At 46.6% G+C, this 16025-nt stretch overlaps 1 protein-coding gene across 3 annotated transcripts in view; it reads left to right on the top strand.

The window, feature by feature from the left end:
- Window positions 1-16025, top strand: part of TRIO (trio Rho guanine nucleotide exchange factor) — a 355580-nt gene that overhangs the window by 129559 nt on the left and 209996 nt on the right. For all 3 annotated transcript variants that reach the window (XM_060400268.1, XM_060400269.1, XM_042233930.2), the window contains exons 3-5: window positions 5681-5795; window positions 12833-13025; window positions 15416-15928. In XM_060400268.1, the coding sequence (XP_060256251.1) occupies window positions 5681-5795; window positions 12833-13025; window positions 15416-15928 (821 nt within the window). The remainder of the gene's footprint in view (window positions 1-5680; window positions 5796-12832; window positions 13026-15415; window positions 15929-16025) is intronic.

Below are 16025 nucleotides of genomic sequence, written 5' to 3'. Positions count from 1 at the left end.
CCCTACTCCTGTGTTTTAAAGTCACACAAAATAGTTCCTCTACACATGGGTCGTGTTCCTCCCAACCTGAAACAGGATCATTTATCTTATTTTACTTTACATTTTTAAGGCTTAAAAAACAACCGCCTAATCTTGCTTCAGTATTAAGTAAAATGTATATACATCATTTGAGGGTTAAAAACTTAAAAAAAAAGTTAAAAAAGTAAGGTGTATTCAAATCTAGTTTCTCTCCCTGACTTCTCTGCCCTGCACCTTTCCTCTTCAATGGATAACCTTTTTTTGCTTTGGTTTTCTTTCATTTTTAGTTTATTTCTTATACTTTTAAATGTGTCCTATCCATCCATCTATTCTCATCTCCTTCCCCGACCCTGCCTCCCCCACCCCGTCCTGACCAAACAGTAGTTTGTTCTGCACCATTTTCCCTGCGTCGCTTCTTTCTTTTAAAGCAGTAATCTAGAGAGCAGTGTGCAGCGGAACAGAGATTCTTCATTCCTTTTACAGTTGTACGTAATGCTGCTGTGTACAGAAGTGAAAGTCGCTCAGTCTTGTCTGACTGTTTGCGACCCTGTGGACTGTACAGTTCATGGAATTCTCCAGGCCACAGTACTGGAGTGGGTACCGTTCCCCTTCTCCAGGGGATCTTCCCAACTCAGGGATCGAACCCAGGTCTCCCCCATTGTGGGCAGATTCTTTACCACTGAGCCAGAAGGGAAGCGCTGTGTACAGAGACTGTAGTTTATTCCCTCAGTTGTCTGTTGATGAGTTACTCTTTCCGTGTAGCTTTTCCAGGGCAGAGTGAACATCGACCTTTGGACCTGGGGGATTGACGGGAATATAGGGTTTTATTGCCTAGAGTTTCGCTGTTAGTGTGGTGACCACTGACCTTAGTTCTGGCCTCAGTTTTGCAGAAAAGTCTGCATTTCTTGGAAAGGTAAAGCGGACCTCCCATCAGCTGTATGTATTTTTGCTAGCTTCTAGCACCGTCTGAGGCCACAGGGACCCAGCTGGAAGGTCGGGCCCCTCTGGGGGCCTTCCATACACTGCGTGCATACTCAGCGCGGGGGCGCTCAGTTGTGTCGGACTCAGGGAGCCGTGTCGGACGCCGACTCCCTGGACTGCAGTCCACCAGGCTCCTCCGCATGGAATTTTCCAGGCAAGGATACTGGAGTGGGTGGCCATTTCCTTTTCCAGGGGATCTCCCTGACTCAGGGATCGAACCCCGCGTCTCTTGCTGTTTCTGCATTGGCAGGTGGATTCTTTACCACTAGCGCCACCTGGGAAGCCCCGTACGCTGTACAGAGCCCCCTGAAAGTCTTCATTCGAGGTTGTCTTAAGCAGGTTTCCGATTCCCAGGACTCGGCAGGAACGAGGTAGGAGCGGTGAGCATGTGAAGGCCACGGCTGGCCCCTTGATGGCCTCGAGCAGGGGCCGAGTGGACACCCTTCCAACAGCTTTGATCGCAGACTTAATAGTAGCCCTAATTTCTCTTTCACGAACCACACTTTCTCAGAGCTTTGCTTTGGAAAAGTTTGCTTTTCATGGTTAGTGAGTTATTATTCCTTAGAGGGGAGTAAAGAACCATTTTCAGTGGTATTGGAAACCAGAAATTCAGATGAGGGCCATTCAGAGAAAAACACAGTCCGTTCATTGAGATTTACATTATACTTCTCAAAGTAAGAAGCTTTTCTTAAAAAAGAAGTTTATTCTCAGTATTATGAGCTTCAGTTAGTACTTCAATTAACAAAAAAGACAGAAAAAATTTATTCTACTTGGGTAAAAGGTAACTTTTAATTTATTCATTTAAAAAAAAAAAAGGGTCACTCTGAATCTGGCTCCTTCTGCGGTCACAAGTTCCCTGAAGTTACCTTTTATAAGAGGAGAATGAGTGTCACTGGGTTTAGGAGAGGAGGTGTCACACAGACGTTTATAGCTATCATTATGTAGGACCTTTCCTGCCTTCTTTTTAATATTAAAATAAACCTCAGTTCATTTAGCCTTTGTGCTTCTGTAGGAGAGTTCATCAGGCATTTCCTTTTTTAACTTGCTGGTACCTGATAGTAGCTACTGTTAATTAAGTTTGTTTGGAATATAAACAAAGAGTTTGTTCCTCCATTGAATGTTTATTGAGTACCTCCTATGTGTTTGTCTGTTACCAGAAATTGAGAAGATATGTCAGTGAAGATACAAGATGTCAGTGATTGAACACAGGGGCTTCTGATCTAGTGGGGGGCAGACAGAGAGAATGTGTCAAGTGCGTCATTTAGTGGAAGGTGATGGGGCCTTACAGAAATAAAATGTAGCGGTGAGAAAGGGATGGCAAAGCAGATGCAGTTTTTTTAAGAAATGAAAATAATTCAGTGTCATTACGAACATAAACTTCACTTTTTTGTCTTTTTTTCTTTTTTTACTAACTGACATTTGGATAGACAGATAATCCTTAACAAGCTGTTGGTTTTTGGTTCTGCACAGAGGTGCAGAGGCTGTAAAACTCTCCTAGACAGCTTAGTAGACAGACGTTGGTAGGTGCAGGAAATGGGTTTCCTGCCCTTTTCTTATCGCTGAGTTTCCTATCTGTGAAGTGGGACTTGGGCTTCCCTGGTGGCTCAGCGGTAAAGAATCTGCCTGCAATGTAGGGGGCTTGGGTTTGATCCCCTGGAGAAGGGAATGGCAACCTCCTCCAGTACCCTTGCCTGGAGAATCCCATGGACAGAGGAGTCTGGTGGGCTACAGTCCCTGGGGTCACACAGAGTCGGACACGACTGAGGGAGTAAACTCCCATCACCACCACCAAAGTGGGACTCTGTCCGTCCCGCCGCACCCTGAGGCTGGGAGTTGACATCAGACACATAGAGTATGTCTAGTAGATGGAGCTTTTATGAGCTATAATGTCATTATTTTTAAAAGTTCAGAAACAAGAACTGTGAGCTTGTGGCTTTTCTGCTTCCTAACCTGGTCAGTATTTTCGTTTGTGTACCTTCTGTGACATTGGCAACCAAGTTAAATCTTGGGAAATATAATATAAACAGACATCTGTGGAGCTGATTTTTAAGCTCTCTGAGGTTTAGAGACCACATTCTTATGAAGTGATACTACTATATTTCATTGGTTCTAAGATTTTAAAGTTTTAACCCCAGTGGGCGGGGTCCCTGGATGATTGGCACCTGCCTGTCACTGACTGACACACCGCAGATGAGAATATGCAGCCCCAAACAGGGAGGTTTGCAAGGGAAAGCAGATACTCAAGTTCTTTAGTGGCGAATATGCCATTTTTCCAGGTAGTGCAGTGGTATAGAATCCACCTGCCAGTGCCAGAGACACAGGTTCGATCCCTGGGTCGGGAAGATCCCCTGGAGGAGGACATGGCAACCCACTCCAGTATTCTTGCCTGGAGAATCCCATGGACAGAGGAGCCTGGTGGGCTACGGTCCACGAGGGCGCAAAGAGCAGGACACAACGAAGTACATATGCCATTTTTTACTTCATAAGGGATTTTTGATGACATTTTAAAATAATTATGGTGAGTTTACTGAAACTCTAATGCAAAAGGGAAAAAAGACAAACTGATTTTTTCCCTCTCTATCTTAAAATTCAAGTTCAGGTTTAGGTACGCTATTTTTACGGCACGAATGAGGGCCCGTTCATGAGCTTGCCTGCAGGTCTCTGGGTCCTCCTCAGCACCACCAGCCCGGGAACGTCTCTGGTTGACAGTGGAGTGGTCGCAGGGGTGGCCAGCACTCTGCACACAGCTGCATCCTCACCCCTGGAGTGAATAGCATGGCTGTGTGCAGTGTGCACACACAGGCTGACTCCCCCATGACTGTCTTTGATGGGCAGATTTGGGATTCTACTTTTTTTCATAGCCATGCTGGAGCCCACCTTGCTTACATTGAGAGACATGACGACCCCTCAAGGGGGGCCATTCGAGCAGGGTTCATGGGCATTTAGTCTCCCCGATGAACCACACATTATGTTGCATTTAAAAGCAGTTCAGAGTGGTGTTGAGCAATGTACGATGCTGTTGTGATTACCAAAAGTGGGGTGAATGTGTTAATACAAATAGATATTTTTAAAACTCAAATTTCTGTAGTATTTGTTGATGTAGAATATTTTTGATCAAAGAGATTGATTTGTTTTTGAAAAGAATGAAAGATATTGGTAAATAAATACTGCAGTTGTTCCCTATCTTATCTTGGAGACATGAGGTATTCCAAAAAAAAAAGTACAGCCAGTGATATTTCCCTCAAAATACTACCTGGTATTTTAGAAGATGACTTCGTAAGGATACTCTGTCACTTACAACAGTACCACTTTTCACTCTTAAGAGTACCTTTCATTCCTATAAAAGGCCCAGGAGCCCGTCATTTGGTTTTCTTTCTGATATTTTTATCACTTAGGAAGAACTAAAGCCACTAGTTTGAAAAATTATACAAGTTCTCGTCAGGGCAAAGAGCCCAGCTGTGACGTGCCGGCATGGTCCCTTGGACTTTCTTTAAGCTCTTTGAGCCTCAGTGTCTTTCACGATCAAGCTGACAGGATCGTTGTGACTATCAGATCAGAGCTCTCGATGCCATACCTGGCATGTGTCAGCTGTGGTTTAGTTGTTGACCACATTTAATACCTGAGTTACTAATTCTGTAAGTAATTTAACACTCTTCTGGACTGCATGACTTAACAGTACACGTAGGTCAGTTTAAGCGTTCAGAGTCAGCATTAAGTGTCTTTACTGTTAGGAGGAACTCGTGTCCAACTCTTTGCGACCCCAGGGACTGTAGCCTGCTCTGTTCGCTGTGTATGGAATTCTCCAGGCAAGAATACTGGAGTGGGTTGCCATTCCCTTCTCCAGGGGATCTTTCTGACCCAGGGATTGAACCTGTGTCTCCTGCATTGCAGGCAGATTTTTTTTTTTTTTTTTTTTTCACCGCTGAGCCACCAGGGAAGCCTGTCAGTCATCCTAGGACATTGTAAAGACTCATGTTGGTAAAATGTGTTTTAAAATACCAGCATCTTCTGCTGAATATGTTTTCAGCATCCTTAAAGTGAAGAATCTGGTCTCCTGTTTTGTTTGTTTCGTTTGCATTTTTTTTTTTTTAAATTTTAAAAACTTTAATTCTTACATGCATTTTCATTTACCTTTGCTGATAAGGTAAACGACTAAGATGAGAAAATAATGAAAAGTTTCATACTGTGACTTGGATCTTGCAATCTCAGTACTGTACTTCTGAAAAGACATGACTGACCTATAAAATTAAATGAAGTATACACTTGGGAAAAGAACAGTTTTCTTTCTCTGTGTTTTTTTCTGAGTGCTGGAGGAGAGACAGAGAGACAGAGACAGTCTGAGAAAGAGAGACAGAGAGACCAAGAGACGCAGAGACACCGAGGGGAGGAGACAGAGGGGTGTGAGGAGGTGAGGTTTAAGGCGAAGGAAGCACGTGAACGTGGCCTTCTTTCCTCTCCAACCACAGAACTGAAGAAGGGAGGAACAGACCCACTGAAGGAAGGAGCAGGGTTCTGGGACGCCCTCCCCGCGTGGGTGGCCCCACCGCTGGTCCCGGCGGAGCGGGGGCGCTGGCCTTTCAGAGGTCCTTGGGGCCGGGCGGCAGCAGTGCCAGGCGCCCTCGGGCCTCAGGAGCCATGTCCCCCCCGTGGTGTCTGAGCGAGTGCACGTGTCTGTTTGCAGGTGGCAGAGACAAGCGCGGGGGTCCCATCCTCACCTTCCCGGCCCGCAGCAACCATGACAGAATACGGCAGGAGGACCTCCGGAGGCTCATCTCCTACCTGGCCTGTATCCCCAGGTGAGTGCGGGGGGCCTGGCCGGTCGCTGTCCCTCGGGCCCTTCCTGGGAAAACAGGCCCCCAGAGCCCGTGTCCCAGCCAGGTGCTGCCATGGTGGAGGCACATTCTTGCTCCCTGTTTCCCTCCCGTGATGCTTTCCCTCCGGGGTGCTGGGTGGGAAGGGCCGAGTTCCCCGGGGGGTGGGGCGGGGTGGGGTGCCCCCAGGGCTGGGGTGTGAGGGTGTGGTGCCCTAGGCAGCAGTGGCGCAGTGGGGGCCCTGATCTGAGACTGCTTCGTGGATCCTCGGGGTGCAGGCAGGTGTTAGCAGATGCCCACCGCAGGGGGCTGGTGACTGCACGCGACCCCTTTAGGTTGACACCAGCCAGGGAGATGGCCTTGTCCTCTGCTGACCCCCTCCTCACCGTGGCTGTGCCAAGTCAGCTTTGATTTGGATGGTCTGACCTTCGGAGGGAGTTCCTGGGTTTTTCTTTGCGTTCTTGGTTGTCCTTTGTGGGAAAGCTATCACACGTCATGGATGACACATGAATGGGCCCCTTAATCGGCTTAAAAGTGTGGGAAAAGTTTCCCCCTTTGTCTTACTCTGGTGTTTCCTTGAACTGTTGAAATCATAGAGTTGGAAAGAGTCTTAGAAGTTATTTACTGCTCTGTCAGTTATGAATATGGCATAGTTTGTGGCTACCTCTTACTGAGCTCTTACTGTGTGCCATGTGCTGTGCTAATGGTGACAGAGAGAGCGATACAGAGAACAGTGCAGAAGAATAAAGAAATCCCTGCCACACTAAATGATGCTTGTGGTAGAGTTTAAATGAACAACAAGGTGAATTCCATCCAGGTGATCCTTTAAAAGCAGTTACATTGTTGCAATTCTGGATATAACTTTGGCAACTTACTTTTTGGTCTTGAAATCTGTGTTGACTGTAAATATTAAAAAATTGCCTTTTCTTTCATTGATGCCATAGAAAAATTGATTCACGTAGATTGTCGATCATCTGATGACCCACTTTAAACAGAGACACAAAACTTTGTCCTGGGAATCGCGTAAACGGCACTGGAGAGAAGCTGGCGCCCCCGTGCCTGTCCTCAGACTCCAACAATGATCACTTCCTGCCCATCTTATCCGCTTTCCCCACAAAGTATAGTACATCTCCAGCATCTTCTTGTTTCTCTCTAATGTGACCCTGCAACCACTGAGCACAGTTCACTTCATTTCCTGCGTTTGCCTTTGTATTGACAATTCTGGATGATAGGAAATGCCATTTTCTCGTTCTTGGTTCATTTAATGAGCAGGTAAGAGAGATGATGCATTCATCAAGTGATAACGGAGGAAGATTTCACAGTGGTCCAAATAGCAGTGGCAACAGAGATTCCTCTCCAGGCCCACTCAGGTCCTCCAGTGACTGGAAAAGAGCCATGCTGCCCCCAGGGGGCCTGTAGAGGTGGGAGCACTCCAGCTTTAGCCAAACAAAGGGATCAGCGATCGTCATCAGAAGGCTTAGGGTGTGAGAATTTGGCAGGACCTACCCACAGGCTCACTTATTCTTAATTTCTGAGTCTGATAATTTGTTGTTAGTTTCAGGGTGATATAAACAGTCCTGGACAGTGGAGGGGGGTTCCCTGTGGGACTTCTGAGACAGTCCACCACCATCCACCCCTCCCCACATCTTCTGTGATATGAAGGGGCCTCTGGCTACCCCTTGGCCACACAGTCTCAGGACCACACATTCCCAGATGTGGAGAGAGTGCTATCCGGGAAAGCGTGTGGGCAGATTCAGACGGCTGGCCTGGTTACTTATATTTATGAATTTTCTGATCTTTGTGATAGTGATCTGTGCTTCTTAGATCATCATGTTGAATAAGATTATTTACACACGTGCCCGGCATGGTGTCTGCCCATGGTAGCTGCCTCAGCTGTAGTACAGTAATGTCTGTTTTTCATATTTGCCTTTCAGCTTTCCTTCAGTTGTTATCCTTGCGTTTTTTTAATTTTAATTGGAGGCTAATTACAATATTGTGGTGGTTTTTGCCATACATTGACATGAATCAGCCGTGGGTATACATGTGTCCCCCATCCTGAACCCCCCTCCCACCTCCCTCCCCATCCCATCCCTCAGGGTCATCCCAGTGCACCAGCCCCGAGCACCCTGTCTCATGCATTAAACCTGGACTGGCGATCTGCTTCACATATGATAGTATACATGTTTCATTGCTATTCTCTCAAATCATTTCCTTCTTGCCACGTGTTCTAGAGCCAGATCTTCTTGTCTGTTTTTTTCTGCGTGGCTTCCTGATTGTCTTTTCACTAGAACGGCCTTGAAGTTAAACATTGGTATGATCTGAGCAGCGGTGACTAGTTTTGAGTATTGTTATTTGGGACACCTGCCCTTCCCCTCTCCCTTTCTAGAGAAACAAAATAATTAGAGTAATAGACTGACTTTCATATGATTAATTTGCAAGGAAACTTTTCGATGAAATGAGTAGGAGAGAATTCAGAGTGGAATTTCTTGCTGGTGTACCTGGGACTCCCGCACAGAGACGAAGTCACATTAATCTTGGTATATCTGTAGTTGTTTATCGCTCTTAACTCGTGAATTATACTAACTAGAATGTTTTGTCTTCTTTAGAATGATTTATAGTAGCTAAGGTTTCCCAGGTGGCTCAATGGTAAAGAGTCCTCTTGCCAGATGCAGGAGATGCAGGAGACATGGGTTCAATCCCTGGGTCGGGAAGATCCCCTGGGGGAGGAAATGGCACCCCGCTCCAATATTCTCACCTGGGAAATTCCATGGGCAGAGGAGCCTGGTGGACTACAGTCCATGGGGTCACAAAGAGTCGAGCACAGCTGACTATGCATGCATGCACACACATATGCGTAGCAGCTAAATGGATAAATCACTCTGGTCATCAGTGAAATCATGTGAAACTCTGAGTTGATTTGTTCATGAACATTCATATAAGAAGATACCTTCTTCATCTAGGAGATGAAAAAAGACTGCCTCTTTTCTAGAGACCTGCATTGAAAAAGGACTTTAGTTTTATCTACATTTTTTTTTTTAATCCCACAGCTAAAATGAAGCTTTTAGGTTAAACTGCTATAAAATACCTGGTTAATAAGTCTCAGTTTCCAATGAGCAGTGTTTTGGAGGCAGAGGCATGGCCCAGAGCCCTTGTGTAGCAGCCGTGCTTGTTCACTGGATGCTCAGAAGTTGAAACGGGCTTTGGGGGTGTTTGCACGTCACTGCTTTCTTTACAATGTCTCACTTTGAACTTGTGGAGACGGACGGGTAGGGAGCTTGGGCACTCCCAGCCTGGCTGGTCTGCTGCTCGGGTTCCTTGGAAGTCCCCGGTGGGAACTTGTGCATTGGATTGCGGAGGCAGGTGACTAGTTAAGCCTTCCGTAAACCGTACAAGCTCAGGGCGCCTTTTGCTTGTTTCTCTCTCCAGCTCGTTCCTTTTGTTAAGTCTGGAGTTACTCAGGATTCCTTCTAAGCCCCTGTCAAGTGGAGCGGCTTTATAGTTTTATGTACACAGTACATAGTGCTCTGTGAGCAGAAAGACAGGCTGCCAGAGGATTGACCTGGATGAAGGGAAGACCAATAAAGCCCAGGCCCTAAGCAGCACCTGATAACAACCATCGAACCCAGTGCTGTGGTTTGACCATCTCTGGGGTGCATCTCTGGGGTGCAGTGGCGGGACCTGAGGGTCTGGAGCCCCAGTCCCCGCTGGGCAGCAGACGTGGGCATCCTCCCGCTCAGGCTGGTCTAGGCCCGAGGACCTCTGGAGCCCAGGAGCTCCTACTGAATGGACTCCTGCAGGATAGCAGACCCCATTAGTGCCCGAGGGAGGCCAGGCTGCTTCATTTCAGTGACTTGGGAGATTTCGGGAGACATTTCTGGGAGTGCCAGCAGCCTCTAAGGATTTATGAAGGAGGCTGAGACACTCCCCAGATCCTGGCCCGGGACCTGCTTGAGACAGGGAAAGCGATTGCATGAGAAGCCAAGGGTGACCTCTCTTTAAGTTCATAGCCATACAGAAGCGAATCAGATTACTCCTCAGTGCGTCCCACGCTGCAGTGATAAGCCGGGGGCCGCTGGATCAGTCTGTTCCTAGGACCATGAGTTGTCACCTGCCCAGGTTCTATCCCTGCAGACTTTCTGGGAATGTCTCGGTGGTGGGCCCCTTGCACTGCTGTGATTGCTGCAGGAACCTGCAGTGTCAGTTATTCTAACAGTGAGAGTCCAGATGAGGAAGAGAATGGTGTGTGTGGGATTGGGGAGGGCAGGAAGGTGGAAGAGCTCATGCAAGGGAGCGTGAGATTGACTTAAATTTAGTTGAGATCATGCTTCTCTTTTTTTTTTTTTTTTTTTTTTTTGGTTGTCTACAGTGGGCTCACTTTATTTAAAAAACTTTTTAATTAAAATTTTTTCAGTATAGTTGACTTACAATATTGGTGCTAGTTTTAGTTGTACAGCAGGATTATTCAGCTATATATATATATATTTGTTTTTCAGGTTATTTTCCATTGTAGGTTATTACAAGATACTGAGTGTGGTTCCCTGGGCTATCCAGTCAACCTGTGTAGTTTATCTGTTCTTTGTATAGTGGTTTGTATCTGTTGGTCCCAGTCTCCTAACTGATCCCTCCCCGTCTCCCTTTTTCCTTCGGTACCCGTGAATTTGTTTTCTGTGTCTGTGATTCTGTTTCTGTTTTGTATATGGATTCATTTGTGTTATTTTTTAGATTCCATGTGTAATTGGTACTGTATGAGATTTCTCTTTATCTGACTTACTTCACTTCACTTTCAGGTTCATCAGTGTCATTGCAAATGGCACTATTTCTTTGTTTTTTTATGGTTGAGTAATATTCCATTGTGTGTATAAGTAGGCATATCACACCTTTATAAGCCAGTTCTCTGTTGATTGTCACCTGGGTTGTTTCCATGTCTTGGCTATTGTTCATTGTGCCGTTGCGAATATTGGGGTGCACCCCTAATTTTTGAGTTAGAGTTTTCACTTTTCTCTGTATGTTTGTCCTGGAGTGGGACTGCCGGATCATATGGTAACTCTCTTTCCAGGTTTTGAGGCCCCTCTGTACTCTTCCCCACAGTGGCTGCACCGGCACTCCCACCAGCGGCGTGGGAGGGCTCCCTTTGCTCCACAGCCCTCCAGCATTTGTTTGTAGACTTTCTGATGACGGCCGTTCTGACTGGTATGAGGTGCTGCGGCCTCGTTGTGGTTTTGATTGCGTTTCTCTAATAACGAGCAGCGTTGAGCATTTTTCATCTGCCTGTTGGCCGCCATCTGTATGTCATCTTTGGAGAGATGTCTATCTAGGTCTTCTGCCCTTTTTTTTTTTTTATTAGCTTGTTTGTTTTCTTGATACTGAGTTGTATGAGCTGTTTGTATATTTTGGGTATGAACCTCTTGTCAGTCACATCATTTGTAAACGTTGTCTCCCATTCTGCAGGTTGTCTTTTTGGTTTGTTGATGGTTTTCTTCGCTGTGCAAAAGCTTTTAGGTTGGTTTAGGTCTCATTTGTTTAGTCTTGCTTTTGTTCCTTTTTCCTTGGGAGATCGATCTAAGAAAATAACTGCTGCAGTTTATGTGAGAGAATGTTTTGCCTGTTTTCTCTTCCAGGAGTTTTACGATGTCACGTCTTAAAATTTGTTAAACTATTTTGAGTTTAATTTTTGTGTATGGTGTGAGGGGGAGACTGTAGAGTTTTAACCCATGTATATGGACACTTTGACTTTTGCTTTTTCTATTTTTTTTAGCTTATAATTTTTTTTTTTAATTTCTGGCTGTGCTGGGTCTTCATTGTTTCGAGGGCTTTTCTCTAGTTGTGGCAAGCCGGGGCTACTCTCTGTTTGGTGCGCTGGCTTCTCATCGCGGGGGCGTCTCTCATCGCGGCGGCATCTCTTGCCGCGGCGGGGGGCGTCTCTCATTGTGCAGCACGGGCTCTGGAACACAGGCTCAGTAGTTGTGGCACATCGGTTAGCTGCTCTGCGGCACGTGGGGTCTTCCCCGACCAGGGACTGAACCTGCGTCTCCTGCATTGGCAGGCGGATTCTTGGCCATTGAGCCACCAGGGAAGCCCTTGTTATTTTGTTTACTGCAGATATGCTTTATATACGTTTCTTGTGTCCTCAGAGGTTGAAATTTAATAGAGTTCATAATTTTTATGTCTTCACCAAGGACATTCTTAAGAGAAACCGGCTCTTTTGTTTAACAGCTCGAACTCGGAGAGAAGGATACAGTGACTTGTAGCGCTGCCTTGACTTGTTGCTAAGAGGCAACCGTGTTCTCTGTGGCCTGTGTACTCTCAGTGCAACCGGCTGGCAGAGACAAATAAGACACAGTAATCCCAAGAAAATAAGTGTACCCCAGACGCTGCCAGACGGCGGGGATGGCGGGGGTCCCCTGGGCCTGGTGAACCACACCTGAGAAGCTGCGAGGGAACTCAGGGTTCCAGGCAGGTTAAATGGAATAAACTGGGACATTTAAAAGCTTGCACACACTGATGGGAGTGGTCCCAGCTCCCTGCAATTCTGGAGCCCGGTGACTGCTGTGCCCGGCTCTGGGTGCTCTGTCGGGGTTCCCTCCCTGTTTAGCTCTATCCTTGTTTAGTGGCCCTTTACCCTTACTTGGCAGCGTGTGTGAACAGTTAACGCACACAAGGCCGGAGAGATGGGCAGGTGGTCACTGCTTTTCTCCTAAAGAGGAGACAAGATGCAAAAGCCGTGGACACAGCATAAAGACTTGAACAGTTTTTGAGGCTGAACCCTGTGTGGGTACAGTTAGTCTGTTCCGTTAAGGCACTAGTGAGGGCGAGAACCACAGCTAGGAGCCACGGGCTCTCAGTAAGGGTTCTGCATCCAGCGGCTCCCTGGGTACCCGTGTGGGTCGGCCAGGTGGTGGGCGGAGGGACCCGCGCTGCCTGCAGCAGGATGACGGAGGCAGAGCCCCCCACGCGGGCCGGCCTCGGACCAGACACAGGGGCGAGCCCTGGCATGGTGTCAGCCTGCCTTTCTTTCTCTCCAGTGAAGAAGTCTGCAAGCGAGGGTTCACGGTGATTGTGGACATGCGCGGGTCCAAGTGGGACTCCATCAAGCCGCTGCTGAAGATCTTACAAGAGTCCTTCCCCTGCTGCATCCACGTCGCGCTGATAATCAAGCCAGACAACTTTTGGCAGAAACAGAGGACTAATTTTGGCAGTTCTAAATTTGAATTTGAGGTAACTTCCCTGTGTAGCTAGACCAACTCAACCAGTAGGTGTGGTTTATTAAAAGCTTTTCTGTCGTCATTGCAGGCTGCTTATAGATGTTTCAAAACCATGTATCCACAAAAGCTGCCTGCCTTAGTTACACATGACGTGTAAAGTTAGTCGTTATGTTAAATAAGACAGGTTGGTTTGTCGCCTTATCTCCATGGGGGGTTAGGTTCCAGGCCTCTTGTCTCTGGGCAGTGGGGTTGCTGGGGTGTAACCTGTGTGTCTTAGAAGCCTGTTTCCTTTCACTTCATGGGATAAAATAGCTTTACCGTTGATCGCAAGTGGCTATCGGTGGCTTCTGAGGCCGCACTGTTAACCTCAGCTGTGGAAATGAGGGCATGATAGCGAGAAATGCCCAACCTCAGAGTTCCTGACTTTTATCAGGTCCTTAATTAGTGCTGGGGCCAACCGTCGGCTCTGTATTTCATACATCAGGTCTCTCATTTACAAAAAAGGAGTCATTCCTTTAAACCCCGGGCAGAGCCCTGGGTCCAGTCAGCACACAGGTCACTGTCTTTCAGCGTGTAGAACAGCCCTCAATCTACTGCCTGACTCTCCTTCCCCTGGAACCTCCTCTCCTTAGGCTCCCAGGCTTCTGACAAGGCTCTGATGCAGTTGGTTTCATGAGAGTATTATTCGGAGAAGGTACTCTGGCCAGCTGGAAACTTGATTCGTGCCATATTGTGCAATAAAATTTAAATATTTCCTAATTATAAATGCTAATTTTTAGTTGACTACATGGTTCATCTAGCCACTTTGCCCAAACATTAGGTTGCAGCGAATATATTCATATATTTTAAGGTTAACAACAATACTAGTATTAAACATATCACACAATATTAATTCTTAAGCTTGATGTTACAGGTCACACCTTTCAGAGTCTTTTCATGCATACATGAATTGCATTTTAAACTGGTTCCTTGGTACTGATTTTCAACCTGAAATCTGCGTGTAATTTTTCAATTTGAAACCACACTCAAGAGGTTTAGTGAAAGGTGAAACCAGTAAGCCTTTATCTTACACACAAGACGAAGTGAGTTTGGAGGACAGTTTGTCAGATATCAGTTCTTTCCTTAACTCAGAATGGAAAATGTGTTGTATTTGATGACACACGTTTTAAGCAGACATGGCCGTTTGTTGGTGTGTTTGCTCGTCTCGCCATGCTGTCTCCCTTTGGGCCTTTAAAGTTTCCTCCCTGGTTTTTCTGTTGACCTTCCCTCTACATTATCACCTGCTTCTGTCCATGACGTGATTGCTCCATGCACAGTTTTAAACTCTGGGCAGATGAGACAGCAGTGAACCTGCGGCCACATTTCAGGCTGAAGTGCTGGGCCAGGAGCCGCCCCTCTTTCTAGCACTGCCTCTTTTTGCTGTTTCTTATGCCAAACGGCACAGAGATGCAGCTGTAGGTTTCTCTAACACTAGAGGTAACAGAGAGGGGGTTACATAAGCCTTTCTCTGTTTTATCTTTTGGTTCTAGGCCACATTTTTTTTTCTCTTTTCCTTTGTCTTCATCTTTAACTCCCCCTCTTTATGTTTTCCTTGAGGCATCATAAGTAATATTAACTCCGCATCACATTCTGTTAGGGTGAGATGAAGGTTTATCGCCTAGGTTGTAATTGAGTGGAGCCTTGTGAGCCTTAGATTGTTATGTAGGTGATTGATGTGCAACCCGTGTGCTGCTCAGGGACTTCCTTGAGCAGTGCCGTGGTTGAGACTTCACCTTCCAACGCAGGGGGTGCGGGTTCGTTCCCTGGTTGAGGAGCTAAGATCCTGCATGCCTGGAAACCAGAAAACCAAAACAGGAAACAGGAGCGATATTGTAGCAAATTCAATGAAGACTTTAAAGATGATCCACATCAAAAAAAACCCCAAAAATCTGTGCTGCTCAGAGTCACTGTGGATCTCTGCAAGTGAATGAAACAGTTGTTCTCTCTCCAGCTTTGTGAGAAGGGCGTCTGCCAGCTTAGCTTCCTTGCTAACCCTTGAGCATTTTCTAAATTTTTAAAAAGTCACTCATGTTCCAGTGTGCCTAATGTAGTGAGTTAATTTCCACATTCTTGGAAAGAGATCAACTTTCTTTAGCTGTCATGAAATTCATGATTCTAATATTTTAGGTTTTCCAACTAACAGCCATGTGTTATTCTAATGAGTTTGTCTTTCACCGAGTGGACTAATGCTTCTTTTCATTTACATTTGTTTTAATGGGGCCAGCACAAGGTATGTTATGTTTTCTGTAAGTGGATTACTTGCTTCTAGTTTGAAAGTCTGTGGTTAAGTGTTACAAATTGCATTATGATAAGACCATGTAAGACGGGTTCATATTCTCACACGTGATTTTCTTTCCCCTTAAGACAAATATGGTCTCTTTAGAAGGCCTTACCAAAGTAGTTGATCCTTCTCAGCTAACGCCCGAGTTTGACGGCTGCCTGGAGTACAACCACGAAGAATGGATTGAGATCCGACTTGCTTTTGAAGACTACATTAGCAACGCGACCCACATGCTCTCTCGGCTGGAGGAGCTCCAGGACATCCTCGCCAAGAAGGAGTTGCCCCAGGATTTGGAGGGGGCGCGGAACATGATCGAGGAGCATTCCCAGCTGAAGAAGAAGGTGATTAAGGCCCCCATAGAGGACCTGGACCTAGAGGGACAGAAGCTGCTGCAGAGGATTCAGAGCAGCGAGAGCTTTCCCAAAAAGAACTCGGGCTCAGGCAACGCAGACCTGCAGAGCCTCTTACCCAAGGTGTCCGCCATGCTGGACCGGCTGCACTCGACGCGGCAGCATCTGCATCAGATGTGGCACGTGCGCAAGCTGAAGCTGGACCAGTGCTTCCAGCTGAGGCTGTTCGAGCAGGATGCTGAGAAGGTAGCGGAAGGGGCGGGGGTGCTGCCGTGCTTCCTGGAGGGAGGCTGCTGGGTCGCTGGGTCTGAGCACCCGAGGCTGATTTGGTCAGGAGAAAGGG

This window comes from Ovis aries, chromosome 16 (assembly GCF_016772045.2).
Source record: "Ovis aries strain OAR_USU_Benz2616 breed Rambouillet chromosome 16, ARS-UI_Ramb_v3.0, whole genome shotgun sequence".
NCBI classification, from domain to species: Eukaryota; Metazoa; Chordata; class Mammalia; order Artiodactyla; family Bovidae; genus Ovis; species Ovis aries.
The sequence above is the reverse complement of the archived record's forward strand: the minus strand, read 5'-3'. Positions and strand labels throughout refer to the sequence as shown.